This window comes from Solanum lycopersicum, chromosome 1 (assembly GCF_036512215.1).
Source record: "Solanum lycopersicum chromosome 1, SLM_r2.1".
NCBI classification, from domain to species: domain Eukaryota; kingdom Viridiplantae; phylum Streptophyta; class Magnoliopsida; order Solanales; family Solanaceae; genus Solanum; species Solanum lycopersicum.
Window position 1 is genome coordinate 92,705,591 of NC_090800.1, and position 17,244 is coordinate 92,722,834.

A 17,244-nucleotide genomic window follows, 5' to 3' on the forward strand; every position below is an offset into this window, starting at 1 on the left:
TATTTATTTATTTTTATAGAAATAAGATAAATTACATGACACAGACAAAAAAAAAAAAAAAGACAATTATATGTTAAAATTGGATTACTTTCCATTAAAAAGTTTATCCTTTTTTGTTTGGTGAATGATCTTTATCTTAATCAAAATTGTAAATATTATCTATTACAGCGAGGATAAGAACCAAAAAAAAAGAGAGTTAATTCCTTTTACCATGTTTATTTCATTATATAATAATTATTATTTCAAATGCTTACTATATGTTTGTCAACACAAAATGTAAATAATAAAAAATATCGATTATGGTCTGACATATGATCTACTTAATATATTCATTATGGTATTTAAATAATTTTTTCTTTCTATAGATTTTTTAAAAAAAAATTAATTTTGAATAACATCGTATCAAATTCAACTCACATATCATATATTAAAGTTACGAAGCCTGGTTTTCGTCTTGTTAATTTGCTCAAATTATACATTTGGTCGTTATCACACTCGATGAGGGAAAGAATATTTCCACTCACTAGTACTTATTTTGTGAAAGTTGCCCACCCTAACTTTGAAATTGCACCATCAATAGAAGTAAATTCTATTAACTTATATATGGACAAAAAAATTAATATTGATTAGGGGGAGAATGTTTTTTTCAGTATTTTGTTAGCTTTTTTATATTTAGTTGATGAAAATAATTTTTTATTTACTTGTCATCATATGAAGAGGGAATAATACATTCCCTTGACCAATTCTGGAAAAAAGCAAGCTATTAATTTTTATCCCAAAAAATATGGGGAAAAAAAAGATAAGTATTAAAAGTAAATATACCACGCATGAATATAGTAATCTCTCAGATTAATTTTTTAACTAATACAAAATTAGCTTATCCCATCATTGTAATAAAATTATTGAGATAAAATAATTTTATGAGCTGTTTTTTACTATCTCATCCGACTTTTCTAAAAAAAAAAAAAACAATTTATAAACAATTGAACTTTTCAATGAAAATGGAAACTTCAAAGCCATTGACCAAAACGGCCGGTGTTTACAGATCGAAACGCAGAAAGAAAAAAAAAATACTTAGCCGATCTGACGGAGTCTTCAAAGTAAAAACTGATGAAGGCAGATTTCAGTTTGAAAAATTTGGGTAAAACCCCAACCCCTTTCTTCAATGGGCGATGGTTCACTGCGTTTGCTTCAATCTTGATCTTGTCTGTTTCTGGTGGCACTTACTTATTTGGTCTTTACTCACAACATGTCAAATCTTCATTGGGTTATGATCAAACAACCTTAAATCTGTTATCTTTCTTTAAGGATGTGGGTGCCAATGTAGGAATCATTGCTGGTTTAATCAATGAAGTTTGCCCACCATGGGTTGTTCTTCTAATTGGGTCATTAATGAATTTTTCTGGGTACATTTACTTATGGTTAGCAGTCAACGGTGATGAATTAGTCAAACCCCAGGTTTGGCAAATGTGTTTATGTTTAATGATTGGTGCAAATTCTCAAACTTTTACTAATACTGGTGCTTTAGTAACTTGTGTCAAAAATTTCCCAGAAAGTAGGGGAATTGTGATTGGATTGTTAAAGGGTTTTGTTGGTTTAAGTGGTGCAATTATAACACAATTGTTTCATGCTATTTATGGGAACAATGGGAAATCTTTAGTGTTGTTAATTGCTTGGCTTCCACCATTTGTTTGTTGTGCTTTGCTTAGGTATGTTAGGGTTTTGAAAGGCGTTAATCGTCAAGAAAATGAGGTGAAGATTTTTTATCAGCTTCTTTATATATCACTTGGTCTTGCTGGATTTCTGTTAATGGTCACCATTTTGCAAAATAGGGTAGCTTTCACTTTAGTTGAATATAGATTGAGTGCTTGTGTCATGTTGCTTTTGTTGTTTGCACCTATTGTTGTTGTAATCAGAGAAGAATTGAGAATTGGGAAGAACAGGAAACAAGTTTTAGATGATTTTACGCCGTTGAAAGGACTAGAGCAAGGGAAGTTACCTTCAAGAAGTCAGGGGAAAGAAGTTTTATGGTTCAAGAATGTGTTTAAGCCACCGGAGAGAGGTGAAGATTATACGATTTTGCAAGCACTTTTGAGCATTGACATGTTGATTTTGTTTATTACTACTATCTTTGGGGCGGGTGGTACGTTGACTGCTATTGATAACATAGGTCAAATTGGTAAGGCGTTAGGATATCCTAACACGAGTATTGCAACATTTACTTCACTAGTGAGTATATGGGGTTATCTTGGAAGAGTAGTCTCTGGTTTTGTCTCTGAGATTTTCTTGACAAAGTATAAAGTACCTCGTCCGTTGATGCTTACCTTTGTGCTCCTTTTATCTTGCTTTGGTCATATTCTTATAGCAATGGGTGTTCCAAGTGTTCTTGATGTTGCATTGGCTATTCTTGGGTTTTGCTTTGGAGCTATGGCACCTTTGATATTTTCCATCATATCAGAACTTTTTGGCCTAAAACACTATGCTACACTGCTCAACTTTGGCGGAGCAGCCAGTCCAATTGGAGCTTATGTATTCAATGTTAGATTGGTTGGTCATTTTTATGACAAGGAAGCTTTGAGGCAAATGGCAGCTTTGGGACTTTTCAGGAAGCCAGGGGATCATTTAACATGCATCGGTATCGAGTGTTACAGGTCTTCTTTTCTGATAATTGCTGCAGCAAGTTTTGTAGGGTGCATTATATCATACATTTTGGTACTTAGAACAAGAAAGTTCTATAAAGGCGATATTTACAAGAAGTTCAGAGAGCAAGAGTAAGCTGTGCGAAATAGTTCGGTCTGCCACACATTTTGTAACATGCTATAGTTTATATCTAATAGTTCGAGTCCTACTGATCGATTATAGGAGATACTCGTATTACATATGAACCCATGTTATACTGTAACACATTATACGTATATCAGAAAAAAAATAGAATGGTATGTTGACAAATACATAGGATTCTTGGCTCATGATATTCTCTGTTGGAGTTTGGCGGGTACAAGGTTCTTGTATTGGATTACTTGTGGGTGGATTTTTGAAAAGAAACCTTTTGCTTAACCAGATTTTAACTTCTTTACTTCTCTTTTGCAATATCTCCTATGTTTCATGTAATTCCTTCTTCTTCTTTTAACTATCTATTAAGTATATCTACCTTCACAAGGTAGAGCAAGATTAGCGTATACACCACTGCCCTAGATTCATTTGTGGGATTGCACTGGATATGTTGTTAGTTTTTTAACAATCTCTGAAGTCTTACTTGTGTTTTACTTTTCTTTTCATCCTTCTTTTATCTCGAGACACTAAGAAGGATTTTATTATGATATAGAAGTTTGGCTTGAAACAGTATTTCACATTCCCATTTGCGTGAAACGACATTGACATTTAAGAATTCATATAATCGATCTCAACCTTACTTTGAATGCCTCGACAAGAGAAATATCAGCGGTGAACCCACTTCACAATATACTTCTTCTAATACTGTACAAGTTCAATAGCTCAGTTGATCACAATTGCATCTTGGACTTGTAGTCATAGTATTCCTCTTTATAATTTCCAAATGTTGTGTCATTGTGTTTCTTATACTTTGTTTACCATATTATTTTATTATATATATATATATTGTTCCTCCTTTGCTTAATCATGCTTTCGATAATATTTTGCCATGGCTTCTTCACCTCTACCTTGATAACATCTACCTTCACTGTACTCTCCAAAACCCAACTTGTAAAATTATACTACAAAAGACCCTGCTCCAACCTTTTGCAAACAAAGCAATAACTCTGGTTCTATACGTCCCAAAATTAGATTTATATGATTATCAGCAAACTGGAAGGAAGACAATTAAAGAACTACTACATTTGTTTCTCCGTTTTTCGTGTCAGAGATTAATGTAAGTACAAATCACATTTCAACTAAAATATGCAGCAATCAATCCATCTTGTTTTCTGTTTTTTCCTACTACACTTTGGTCAAATCTGGCAAAAGCTCAGTCGGCTCTTGGGCTGCTGCCACTTGCTGATGGCCTTTTCCCCGAATATTTCTGTTGCAATAACAAAACAAATCATGTTCAACATCTCAAAACGACACCAACATGTACTAGTTGAGATATAAAACTACTCAATCAATAGCTACGGAGGTTACCTGCTTTCCAAGGTTGAAAGGAATGTATCTGTATTTAATCATGTGTGTAATTTGTCGCCTCATGGTAAGGACAAATAGAACAATCCAGTAGCACAACAATATAGGCCAGAACACAGGAACATCAAATAGGGAGAAGAAAGTCATGACAAATGCCACACAGAAAGCCTTTGTTATGGCATACCTGAAAGAAGCATGGGGGGCAAAAGAAAGAGAGAAATAATAAATATTGCTGCTACAACCAAAAGGTTCAAAAAATTACTTTTTCTTTAACCAGGTTCAAGAAAACACTTAAATGCCTAAAAAATGCATAAAAACTATGCCAACTATATAACAAAAGATACAGGGCCAACTAAGTCACTTAAGCAAAGCACTGCATTGATTTAGCTTTCTGGCATTAACACTATCAAGCAACTACCTCAATACAAACTGGTTGGCGTTGCTATTTTCTTAAAACTGACGGGGGTTGGCTACATGAATATTTTATGTCCATTCCGCTCTAATCAGGCCTTTCTGGAAACGCCCTACTGAAAGAAAAAGAAATCTTCCACCTTTGTTCAATTCCTGTTTCTCACAGGCAAAACATTAGCCAGCACAAGATCTTAAATGCAAATCATGCAAAAATACATTTGTGTTTCACAACAATAAATTCATGTAGACAAGGAAATAAATGATCCACCGTGCTAATTTTGAGGTGGTGGAAGACCCTGTAAAGTCCATGGGACAGAAAAAATCAAAGTAATAAGAAAAAGATTACAAAACAAACAAGCACCAAAAGGAAAAAACAGATATCAGGCTGTCAGAGCCTTGGGGAAATATTTCTTTGGAAGGATATCAGTAACCAAATTTGGCAACCTACTAATTCCTGAAGGGCCCAAAACTCTTATGGACAGATCCATCGGGGATCACATAAGCCGCCAATGCAACTTATGAAGTGAAAATTGGACATAATATCCAAGTCCATCTGTGCAGGTCAAATGCGTCTTAGATGCTACGATTTATGAGATCTTTGAAGTAAGATCTAGTGTAACAAGTAAAGAAAAGGAAAAGATTCCTGTAAACAGAACCATAACATATGTTAACGAGGTACAACTTCCTCTTCCTTTTTTTTTATGATGACAAGGGAAACCCGCAGCCGCTACTCTTTGGGTGCGCACGGGGTAAAACTTCCTTTTTTTAATCTCAATGTTAATGAAGTACATAATGCTGAAGATCTACGCAACATTTAGAAATAGCTGAATCGATAGTCATGCAGCTGGTTCAAGGTATAAAGTTAATGTTAGCGCAGCCAAGACAAATATTAAACATTAGAATGGGCAACATAAGTATAGGAGTGACTGTTGTATGACAAAAGGTAAATTAGCTTGGAAAATTCGTCCAGATTTCAAATATACACAGCAAGGAGGTTCTACTGCATCAATTCCTACTTCCAAAGTTCACCAAGAGAGCTAAGACCAATGCAAACGTTTAACTACGAGACAAGGCAAACTGAGTCTATTCTGATACAATATAATATACAATGTTCAGGTGACAAACCCTTTCTCCGAGAATTAAGCAATGCAAAAACCATAAAGCAGGAATTATTACCAGAACTTGAACTCTGGGAGGCGACGTATGAAAGGCTTGAATTCATCTGAACCTTTAGTTGGTAACATAGGTCCATCCGAAGGTTCCAGCTCAGGGTCAACAAGAGGTGACAGGAAACCAATCAGCAAATTAAGAATGTAGATGCCCAATCCATAGGTAACAACATAGAATCCTTGAACATAATAAACCCGCAGAGCATAAAGCAATGCTAAGACAAAAGTTCCAATCCACCTATATGTAGCATGAGGAGTAGTTTTATCTAAATAGTATTGGAAAAGTTTTGAAAGTTCATGCCTCCGCTGGTTCAATGCTGTAGCCGCTGAGGCACCATCACCTCCAACACCCTCCATAGAAACTCAACTTCACAACCCTAGAAGTGCCACATATAAATGTAACAAGATCAACATTCAACACAAGAAAGACACTGTCAAATGAGAACACTACTTGCTCAAGTTAATAAATAGAAGAATTAAGACTTCAGATTCTACTAATGCTTAGATCATAAGGAGATTAACACTAATGAAAAAATTGATTGCTTAGACCACCCACCATAATATCAATCATTGACAAATGAATGACAATACCACCTTCAACTATCAGACCTTTAAAAAATCAACTAGAGCAACCAAAACTTTATCGCAAAGAGACAGGATAAAAGAGAAAGCATATTTTTCCCGGCCAATGGTACTTGAAAAAATAAGGCTACAATAAAAAGAAGTTTGCAATCTCAGATACAACATCATCGAGATCCTCTCGAATTAAGCAAGTTTGAGTGAATGATTCACTTATTTAAGAATTAAAACAAATTCAATGAAGAAGCTGGTTCAACATCAGTCCTCCAGCTGTTTCAATTTTTTTGAGGGGAAAAAGAAATTATACAAGTCATCCCAATATAAGATATAATTCAACAGTATCATACAATAAACTATTTTTTTAGCAAGTCAACTGTGTAGCTACAATCAAACAAAACAAAATAAATGGGGGTAGGATACTCGTAATTTAACTGTATTATACAATAAACTAGTTTTTTAGCAAGTCAACAATGTAGCTAGAATTAAAAGCAAACAAAATAAATGGGGAAGTGATTTTCATTTCAATGCTTTGTACACTATGACCTATCGTAATCCATCAATTTAACAACCTAAAATTCTCCATTAATGCCCTGCTCATTTTGGTCCAATAGAACCCAGCAGTAAACGTAAACACTCCAAATCACGCAATGAAAAGAAGTCTTAACACAACTTATTTCTCCTAATCTTAAAGATTCCGAGACCATTTTTGAACCAAATCAAACATCGAATTGAACAGACCCACCTTATAATACTCAATCGATACCCTAAAATTAAACCCATTTGGCTAAATAACTCATTTTAGTTCTTCTAATCTTAAAGATGCATCATCCACCCATGAATAAACAAGAATCTCTATGTTAGAAACAACATTAAGAATCAGATCTAGAACAAAAATCACATAAACATGTAGGGATTAGGGATAGATTAACATTGAAATTACGTATTACCTTTCAGTGAGTAAAGAGATTTAGAGGGTTGAATAGAGAGGGAAGAGAAAAACAAGATCGGATCTGTGGCTCTTAATGGCTACCGACGAGTGAAGAAATTTCTATCAATTGACAATTCTCCCCTTTCTCATTTTACTATGCCCTAAATAAATAAACAACATTTTCTATTTATCCGCTTATAATTTGTTAATTTATTGTAGTTTCCTTGGATTTTCAATTTAATAACTCCTAATTATTTTAACAATAATTGATATATTATTTTATTATTTTAACTTAATTAATTATAAAAGTGATGAATTATAAATTTATTTACACTCACTCTATTATAATTCTTGGTCTTATTCTTAGATTTTTCATTTATGGGAAGTATATTTCTTGATTTCTCATTAAGTAGGTATATCTAGTGTCACAATAAATTCTCCTCCATCAATTATCCATTCTATTTATGAACTTTCTACCCTAACGATAAATTATTTAATCACAATTTAAATTTTATAAATTTTAAATGAGAGATTCATTTTATGAGTCATAAAGCTTGTCGTATTAGGTTTGCCTGATGTGGGTTACCTCTCTTATGAGGTTTGCGAGCTATTGCATAAGAGCAAGGTTTTACCCTGTGCGCACCATAAAGGATAGCAGTTGCGGATTTCCCTTGTCGTTAAAAAAAAAATTGGCACAACACTTGGGTAAACTACAAAAGAAAACATTTTCTTTTGCATAGGAAAACTTACATAAATATACTAAAATAAAAAAATATTTACTATTTATAGCAATAATATCTCTTTTTCATTTGATCATTTTTAATTCATTTATAATACAAGTTTAATACATATTACAAATAATAATTTATCATTCACATACAATACAAGTTTTAATGGTGGATAATACAGTTGTCACGCATTTTAATACTCTTATAATATACAATGTCTCAAACTTTTACCATACAAATATAATATATTTCAAAAAACAATTATAATTTATATATATTGCATACATAATTCACTTTTATTTCATATTGCAGATTTAACGTAGTGTTGTTATAAATGACAATAAATAAAAAATATTATTAAAATCAGTAATTATATATTAAAATGTACTAATTTACGTAATTTTTCCAAGAAATTAACAAAGTAATCCAACACATAAAAGAGGGTCGAGATCTTCTCAAAAGAGACCCGGCCCATTTTTATTTAAAGGATCGGAGCCCAACGAGAGACCTGAACTTCCTAGTTCACGTTGAAAACAAAATTGGGCCCTAGTTGAATTTGAACTGGACCAACGTAAAGCAAATTGAGTAAACATTATGAATAATTACCAGCCAATATTCTTTAGATGAACTAATTAACGAAATATATACATGTACCTATATACTACATGGAATAAGAATACTTACACTTAATATATATAACGTGTATGTTTCGATCATTTTGTGTATATATTGTAAATTTATTGGTGGTACTTTACAAATTAGTAAGTTTGACAATATTTTAACATGACATTTCGCGTTTGGAAAAACAACTATGAGAGATTTTGCTCAAATATACAAAACTAATAGACACATTACACATGTGATTGCCATTGTTTTATATGTATGAGCTGGGTACGTTAAATATGAACGTATGGAAATTGTTTGGAATAACAAACTGTTAATTCAAATTAAATGTTCTGAATATAGTTTGATTTGATTGTACCCTATAGCAAATTGTTGCTATTTCGCCGCGTATTGGATTTCGCTTGCCACTCTCGTTCTCACTGGGCAGTTTTGCTCGCCTTTCTCGCTTTTTATTTGTGTTTGTATAAAGCGAGAGAATATTGTATATATGCATATATTTTCATTTTCCCTCTCTTTCCTATCCTAGATCTCGATCGCCACTCTCACTCGCTTCTCTCACTTTATAAAAACACAAATGTATATATTGCTTTTGTATTTGTATAAAACGAGAAAAAAATGTATACGGTAAATATAAATGCATATATTTTCGTTCAATACACTTATGATTATATATAGATATGATCTTTCCGTGCTCAGTTTCTTTTTGGTCTTCTTTCTTTTTCGCTTTATACAAACACATATTATACAATTGATCTTTTTGTACATATATGCTGGAGCAAATTAAACAATTGCTTCTTTTGTATATATAGAGCGAAATAGTCATAGCAAACATAAATTTTGCTATGAAGCGTAATTATGTAAAATATATCTATAACATACAAATATAATTTTTAAATTTGCTATATATGTGAGAATTACTCAAAAAAAAAATTATACATTAATTTAGATTTTAAATAACTTGAATTGAATCTATCAAAATGAACTAATATATTAACTATATGTTGATTAATAATTCATCTACATTTAAATAAAATTAAACGAATGATATAAAAGGTAAATTCCTACCGGCCACTGCCCCCACTCCTTGTAATTTGTAACCGTTAAAAAATAAATTCAAATCAATTGTCACGTTTACGTAATGTAAACAATAAATTAATGAACAATTGCATTATATTTCACGTGACAAAGACGGTACAAATAGCTGTCGTGTTTCTTTTTCTTTTGTGGATAACCAATTTGTAAATCCCAATTACATTGAAGAAAAAAGACAAACAAATAGGAGTACCACATTATCATTATAAAATAATATTATAGTTTTAGTACCTATGGGATGGGATTGAGATGGACTTATGATGACGTGGCATAATAAAAACCACATAAAATATGACTGGTAGAAGAAGTAGGTTCGTGGCTTTTAAGCTTCCCAAAAATCAGATATTTATCATCGATTTTGATCCTTTTAACTATTTAAAATTTTATATGGATTATTTCGATTAAAATAAAATTGTTTGAATTCATTTTAACACTTCAACAAATAAAAATAATGTTATTTTTGTCATAATCAAATGTATAATTCAAAAGAGGAGGAATAATGTTGGTTTGAATGGGAAAGAAAGAAGACATTTTAATTAAAAGACTAGTTTATATTGTCTACGATTAAAAGTAATATCAAAATGACAAAAATATGATTGTTAAAACATCAAAATTATAATTATATAACTTAAAGTAAAATAGTAATTATAAGTATAATTTTACTGTATTAATCGTAGATCAAAATCATAAAATAAAAATTTAACTAATAGCTTAATTAAAAGAATCGCGAAATCATTAATTCAATAATTTAATAATATTATTTTTAATTCAATTTAACCATTTTTAGATTCCCCTACTAATTAAATGACCTCTGGGAATTAGGATCATTAGTTGGGCTCTGGGAATATTCAAAAACTCCCGACAAGATATTTTCTGCATTCTTGGAATATATATTAATTAATTTTCAAAAAAATTTAAAATTTCTTCTTTCGAGTGGGAGATATCGACATTTTTATTGAAACAAGATCACAACTAAAAAGGTCGACAGGTTGCATTTGAAAATTAATTAATTTATATTGTAACAATTTTTAAGTTGTGGCCTAATGTGAATTTATTTAACTTTATCACAGTGAAATTGTTTTTCCATGTAACAAATTTTTTAAACAAAAAAAAAAAAAGTAATGCATACAATTAAATAATAATTGAGACATTATTAAATCAAATTATTAACCTAAAGATTCTATTAAACAAACATAGTCGAAATTTCATCTTTACCTAATCTATTTCAAAAGCCAAATATGTAAGCATTAACCTAAAACAAATAATTCATACTCCTAATGTAGATCACAAACCAAATTTCCAATAAATAATAAATGCATGACAAGAAATATATTAAATATAAATCTATTTGGAAAAAAAGTCTGAAATATATTTGAAATTTGATTGAAACTGCTATAACAATATCAAACTTTGGAAAGAACCTTATATATATGTCCTATTTAATAGTGTGTTTTAAAGGTATATATGTATTCAAGTGGACATTATAAATATTGCATAGTCTATAATGTATGCTCGTGGACGCACACACATATATATACATTTTAAATAAATTTTAAACAAAGCAGGAGTAAAAAATTCACCATAAAATTTAATAGTGTAACTATAATTTCGACCAAAATCAAAACATTTTTCAGCCTTTTTTTTCCTATTTATTTAATCAATTCTCATTAATTCATCAATCTAACTCATAAATAATATAATATAATTTTAAATATACACATCTAGACATGTTATTTCATCTTCACAGTATTAGTTAAACACTATAACTTTTAAAATGATCATTTGAGCACTAAAAATTATTTATCAACAATTATGTAAGTGCAAACAGGATGAAAATATTTATAACGCGTAACTAGTAATGGTGACCAAGTTACTAAATATAGTACAAACTCCCATATTCTCAAAGAATCCGATGGTCGAGGCTTTACCTTTAATTTCAAAAGATTGATTATTCGATACTATCTACATACTAAGAATATGAACCATTAATTTACTTTTGGTCCTCTTTGAACTTATTCGAATGGAATAATGTTTCTCCTATGTTTTATTCTCTGACATTCCCTCAAGGAAAGTATAGTATTTATATACATGTTTATTATTGACACTAAAAGGATAATCTTCTTGCACCTCCTGTATGTTGCTTTAAAAACCGAGTACAGTTTATTAATAAATTATATCTCTTGAAATAAAGAATTTATTATAATAAAAGTAAAATTACTTTCTTTCGTTTATTTTTACTCGTTAGTTTGTTAAAAATAAATAAAGAATAAAATTAGAGTTTTTTTAAGTATACCAAATATAAAAATTATATTTGTACGTTATAGCTATAATTTGTATAATTGTGCTTTATAGCAAGTTTTATTTTTTACTATGGAGCATCAGATTTGTATAAAAATCGAGGCAACTTTAATTTATATAAAATCACAGACATCTTATTTATATAAATCAACCATTTGGATAACTCGAATGTCTATGATTATGAAAATTGTGTTTGTATATATATATGTTTTTGTGTTTCTATATTTATATAAAATTTGAATTTATATACAATTGAATCGAGTTAAAATAGTTGTATTTGTATGTTGAATCTCTCTCTTGCTTTATACAAACTCAAATTATATATTATATTTTGTATAAAAATTTGTGTTTGAATAAAGCGAAAAAGAGAGAAAGATAGATGAAATCTGCGCAGAAGAAGATTTGTGATATATAACTATAAGTATACAAGAGGAAGAGATATGCATCATATATATAATTTTCTCTCGTTTTATACTAACACAAATACTATTCGTAAATTTATGTTGGTATAACGTGAAAGAAGAAAGGGAAAATAGCGAGCAAGATATCTGGAAATAGAGATGAATAACGATGCTACGAATTAGAATTAATAAAATTATGATTATAATATTTAATTTAAATTAATAATTTATTATTTTATATAATTTTCAAAAAAGTGCGGACGTATGGAGCCCAATCTACACTAGAACCATAGGTTCACAGCTCATAAGTTGGCTTTTGTCTTCATTTTTTATTAGTAATTTTTTTTGTCTTGAGAGTAGAATTTTAGTTATGCTTCTTCTTCACTTTTTTTCTCTGGTTTTTGCTTCTTCATCTCCTCCTTCACTACTTTCTGCTCCTTTTTTTTTTTTTTACAGAATTACCTTCTTCAAATTCTGTCTTACTTGCTGGTGAGTTCCTTTTTCAATTGCTAATATATTACTGTCAAAGATTTGAATCTCTTTTTCTATGGAATGAATTCTTGGTTTAGGCTTGAATCTTGGTTTAATACTTGAATTTTTGTAGCATTTTTCAATTTTCTGTTATTTGTAATTTGGAACAGTTTTATTTGACTTTGTACCAATTTTGACTTTGGGTCTGAGACTTTAATCTTGGTTAATACTTGATTTTGTAGCTTTTATGTTGTTGTATTTTGGAATAGTTTTAGCAATTCTTGTGATTTTTTAATATATATATTTTCTATGATTTTTTTTTTTTGGGGTGTGAACCCAGATGTAATGGTCAAAATTGTGGATATTTAGAAGGTGTGTGGGTGCGAATTGTTGTGTAAATAGTTGGTGAGATTTAATGTCTTAATTTTTCTTTTGATAATTGTTGATTTTGTGTACTGATTAACGTCATAATCCTTACTAGCATCCAAAATCAACTAACAACAGTGGAAAATATTGTGTGATTATTGGTGAAGATGTATAATTAAGTAAGTAAAATCATATTATCTCTGAATATCTAAAAGCTTGAGATGGTTTACTTGAACTCACGCGGTATGGGACAAGGACTTGTATATGTCAAAGTTTTAAGAGGGGATGGTCACACAATTCAACAATTATAATTTGATTTATTGCTGTTTAAAATTCTCTTTCCCAGGTAATGGAGACAATCTTTTGATGAACAACTGAAGGAAAACTAGTACATTAGCAAGATCTAAGGCCAGATATCATGTCTGATCGTGTTAAACAATCACATTCGGATTGTGATGGTAGAACCGGGAAGTCTATACATTCAGTTCAATCTGTTTGGATGGCACATTGGACTAGAACAAGCTACAATTCTACGGCAGAAACACAAAATCATGCATCTGCTGCTCTTGGAAACAAGGAAAATGACAAAGATTCTAAGCCTCTCCAGTCAATTGTTAAAATGGAGACAATGTCCTCTAAATCCGTCAAAAGATTAAGAGAATCTGAAACTCAAACATTTGAAGTCATTAACGAGACAAGTTCAAGAACCATTGCAAAAGAAACTCTAGGCAATTGGTCCCTATCAATGCACAATCCTTGTGAAAATGTCAAAACTCCCTTCCAGGATCCTTTGGATTTTGGCAAGACTCATCCATATGACATTGGTCACCGCACTGTTGCATCGAGGCCTTTGATAGATAATCCAAGTCACTTAGCATCTCATATTGTGCCATATCGAGATCCTGGCCATTATGTAACTAAAGAATCGGAAAAGACACAGAAAGCTTTCGTGAGCAGATCATTTCTAGCTGCAAAAGAAGAAGTGCCTAGACTGGGAATGTTGGAGCATGAACATGGGAGATTGGTCACTCCAGAATTAAGGCAAAATGACTCATTCTTTCTGGATGCACCCTCCACAAGCAAAAAACTTCTTCCAAAAATGGGTGGAGAAGAGTTCCAGAAAAATCCAGGAAGTTCCTTTGTCAGGTTGTTAAAAAATGAACCCGGTCCTTCCCATGTAACTGAACCAAAAGAGTTACAAAAGCTACCACATCCATTGCGTGATGTAGAGACAATGAGAACAAGCAATACCGTGGACTCTGTAGTGGGAATGACTGGATATCGTCCCTGCGTTTCTCAGACCATCCATAGTATGTTAATCACAAAAGGAGCGGATGCTGGTCTGTTTGAAGGAAACAATGTAATCGGTAATTCAAGGATGTGGAATAAAATTAATGGGAAAGCATCATTAAGTAGCTGTGATAAGCAATCTAAATCTTTTGTTCATTATAAGGGAGGAATGCAGCTTCAAATTCAAAATTGCTTCACAGGCAGTGAAAGAAAAGACAATATAGAAGACAGAAAGCGTTCTGAATTTGTGTTAAAGAATGAATCTTCAGCTGAAACTGATACCATGGACATGGATGTGTTTCAGGAGAAGAACCAGCTTTGTGGTATGTGCTATCCTCCGCTCAATGTATCAAGTGATCTTTCTAAGGCTTATTCAGCGATTTTTAACTGAAAAGAAAAGAAAAAGTGGTTTAATTTGAGACGTACTGATTGAGTATACGTAATTTTACTCATTTAATGAATCTATCTTTCCTCTAATTTTGCAGGTACAAGTTCTTCTATAGCAAAGAAGGTAATCTTGAGATTTATTTAGTTCTTCATAACTTCCTATCTTCTTGCCAGGTTTCCAAGAGGGTATTTGATTTATCTTGAATTTTGTATTGTTAACTGCTTTCATATTTGTCTTCCTACCTGCTAGTTTCCAAGTCTGATGTAGAAATCAAGTAACAGTGAATTGGTCAGATACTGTTGTTCATTGTATGATAAGCTTAAAACCAAATGGGAAAATGTTATTGATCGTGTTGCTTACCAAGTTAGAATGTGAGCAAAAGTTCTGCATTCCCACTAGTGTATCTTGCAATATTCATGTGGCAGGGGTGGCTCAAGATTGAGTCTAATAAACTGTTTGCTTTAGGCCTCAAAAGAATTTACTAGTGAATTTTGTGATTTTATTTTCAAATAAAATAATCGAAAGTTACAAAATTTATATAAAGAAAAAATAAACTATCTACTTTTTACCATAAATATTTCAAAACTTTGAATTATATATTTCATACAAGTAATAAGTTTAATTTTTACTACAACATCTACGTCAGTGACAGTTGAATTCAGTACTATTAAACTGCCTAAAAACACTTCTAATAGCTTTTAATGTATACTAAATATCCCTAATCTTATTTGTATTAAGACAGTTCTGTCAAGTCTAAAGAATAGATAGAGTCAGGGAACTCTTACCTCCTGTGGCTGTCTAGTAACTGGAGCTCCCTTGAATTTGTTAGTAGAAAACAAGATTGAGCTGAAATCTCCCCAAATCATCCTTAGTGATGGCTAGTGATTGTTGTTTGAAAAAGGCTTCATGTGCTCCAACACTGTATTGTAACCATAGATTAATTATAGTCATCAAACTGTTCATAATATTCACATTTCCATTGTATTGCTTGTAATCTAGAATCTTGATTAATTTTGACCATTAGATATCTTGCAGGTGAACAAAATGGACCAAACTTTGCCCCGTCAACTTGCACTTGAAGGCTCCAGGAAGGAAGCTGGACACAAACAGCTCAAGTTGGATATAAACTTAGAGCTCCCTGCTCCAACTGATAATATGGAGGCAAGTTCTTCCAGAACTGAAAGTTTCGACTTGGGATCAATACTGGCCCGTGCTGAACAACCCAGTTCATCAAGAACTGATTTCTGTCCCGAAGGGCTTCTTGGACATGACCCAGGTAGTAGATGGGTTAAGCGCCTCAAAATGAGTGCTTGCGGTTCTTTGGCTTTTGGTACTAAAAGCTCCAGTTTAGTAGGAGAAACATCTAATGAGAAGTCACACAAGTTCCTCAATCAAATTCCTAAAGGAACCATAGCTAACTCTGAATTAGCATCATCTAGTAAACGTCATGGTAAAGAATTGATGGTTCACGACAACACTGCAAGCTTAGCAATGAACTCTAGTACTGCTTCTATGAGTGTTATCAAGAAAGATCTAGAGGCTTTGACTTCTCATTCTTGGATTCAAAGGTTGCTTCATGATAGGACTACCAATGCACCAAAGAGGCCCCAACCGGTGGTGGTTTGTGAGCCTCAAACCTCAAAGTTGGAGCTCGATGATTTCCAGAAGAAGCAACTTCCAAGCCTTGGTGCCATGGCCCTCATGGGTAAGGCAATGAATGGTTTTCAGCCATGTGAATATCATAGAAAAGGCCCTTTAGTTGTTTGGAACACTAAGAGTTTCTGAAAAGTCAATAGTTGGCGCTAGTATGTATTTTTATCTTATTTTTCATTTGGACTTCTGTATTTGCCTAGATGGTGGTGCTTTGTATTTAAACATAACGATGCACAGATACCTTGTTTCTCAAACAAGCTACTCGTCTGGCTTCTTTCATCTGCATGTATACAACTATTTACAACACTAATTACATGCCAAAAAGGTTCGTGATTGAATATGTGCAGTCTTGATTGTTGTGGCTGAAACCAAGTTCATGGCTTTACTTTTGGAGAGGCTGACAACTTTAGACATGCCTTGTTGTTTGTTGAGATTGAGTTAACTTGTAGGAAGCATAATCCTTTTGAGTAGTTCTTTTTCTTCTACATATCCTTCTCTGCTAATTGATTATGACTTTTCCTATATTGCCTTTTTTTTCACCTGGTTTTGCAATGCTGTAAACGGTTTTTCAAGATTGTAGCTGCCACTTTTTCATGAAAACAATCAACTTGGTCTATTTTCATATTCAGTAGCTTGTGTTTTCCAACATGGAGAGCATATGGTGCAAGATCTTACTTGTTCAAACCAACATCTTAAATGTTTTTTCACA

The 17,244-nt window shown here is 32.0% G+C and overlaps 3 protein-coding genes across 3 annotated transcripts; 2 read left to right on the forward strand and 1 right to left on the reverse strand.

The window, feature by feature from the left end:
- The first annotated feature begins 840 nt into the window (after positions 1 to 840).
- LOC101255930 (protein NUCLEAR FUSION DEFECTIVE 4) lies at positions 841 to 3,111 on the forward strand. Its single transcript, XM_004230872.5, has one exon. It carries the CDS (start codon positions 1,111 to 1,113, stop codon positions 2,773 to 2,775), a length of 1,665 nt encoding a protein of 554 aa, XP_004230920.1. The 5' UTR covers positions 841 to 1,110; the 3' UTR covers positions 2,776 to 3,111.
- Positions 3,112 to 3,757: 646 nt separating this feature from the next.
- Positions 3,758 to 7,402, reverse strand: LOC101268521 (RER1 family protein). Its single transcript, NM_001329638.1, has 4 exons — positions 7,244 to 7,402; positions 5,725 to 6,094; positions 4,141 to 4,321; positions 3,758 to 4,039 (listed from the first exon to the last, which is right to left on the reverse strand). The coding sequence occupies exons 2-4, from the start codon at positions 6,072 to 6,074 to the stop codon at positions 3,986 to 3,988; spliced, it is 585 nt and encodes a 194-aa protein (NP_001316567.1). The 5' UTR covers positions 6,075 to 6,094; positions 7,244 to 7,402; the 3' UTR covers positions 3,758 to 3,985.
- Positions 7,403 to 12,507: 5,105 nt separating this feature from the next.
- Positions 12,508 to 16,873, forward strand: LOC101251228 (uncharacterized). The gene is made up of 4 exons (XM_004230855.4): positions 12,508 to 12,856; positions 13,551 to 14,817; positions 14,980 to 15,005; positions 15,918 to 16,873. The coding sequence occupies exons 2-4, from the start codon at positions 13,623 to 13,625 to the stop codon at positions 16,665 to 16,667; spliced, it is 1,971 nt and encodes a 656-aa protein (XP_004230903.1). The 5' UTR covers positions 12,508 to 12,856; positions 13,551 to 13,622; the 3' UTR covers positions 16,668 to 16,873.
- The last annotated feature ends 371 nt before the right edge of the window (positions 16,874 to 17,244 follow it).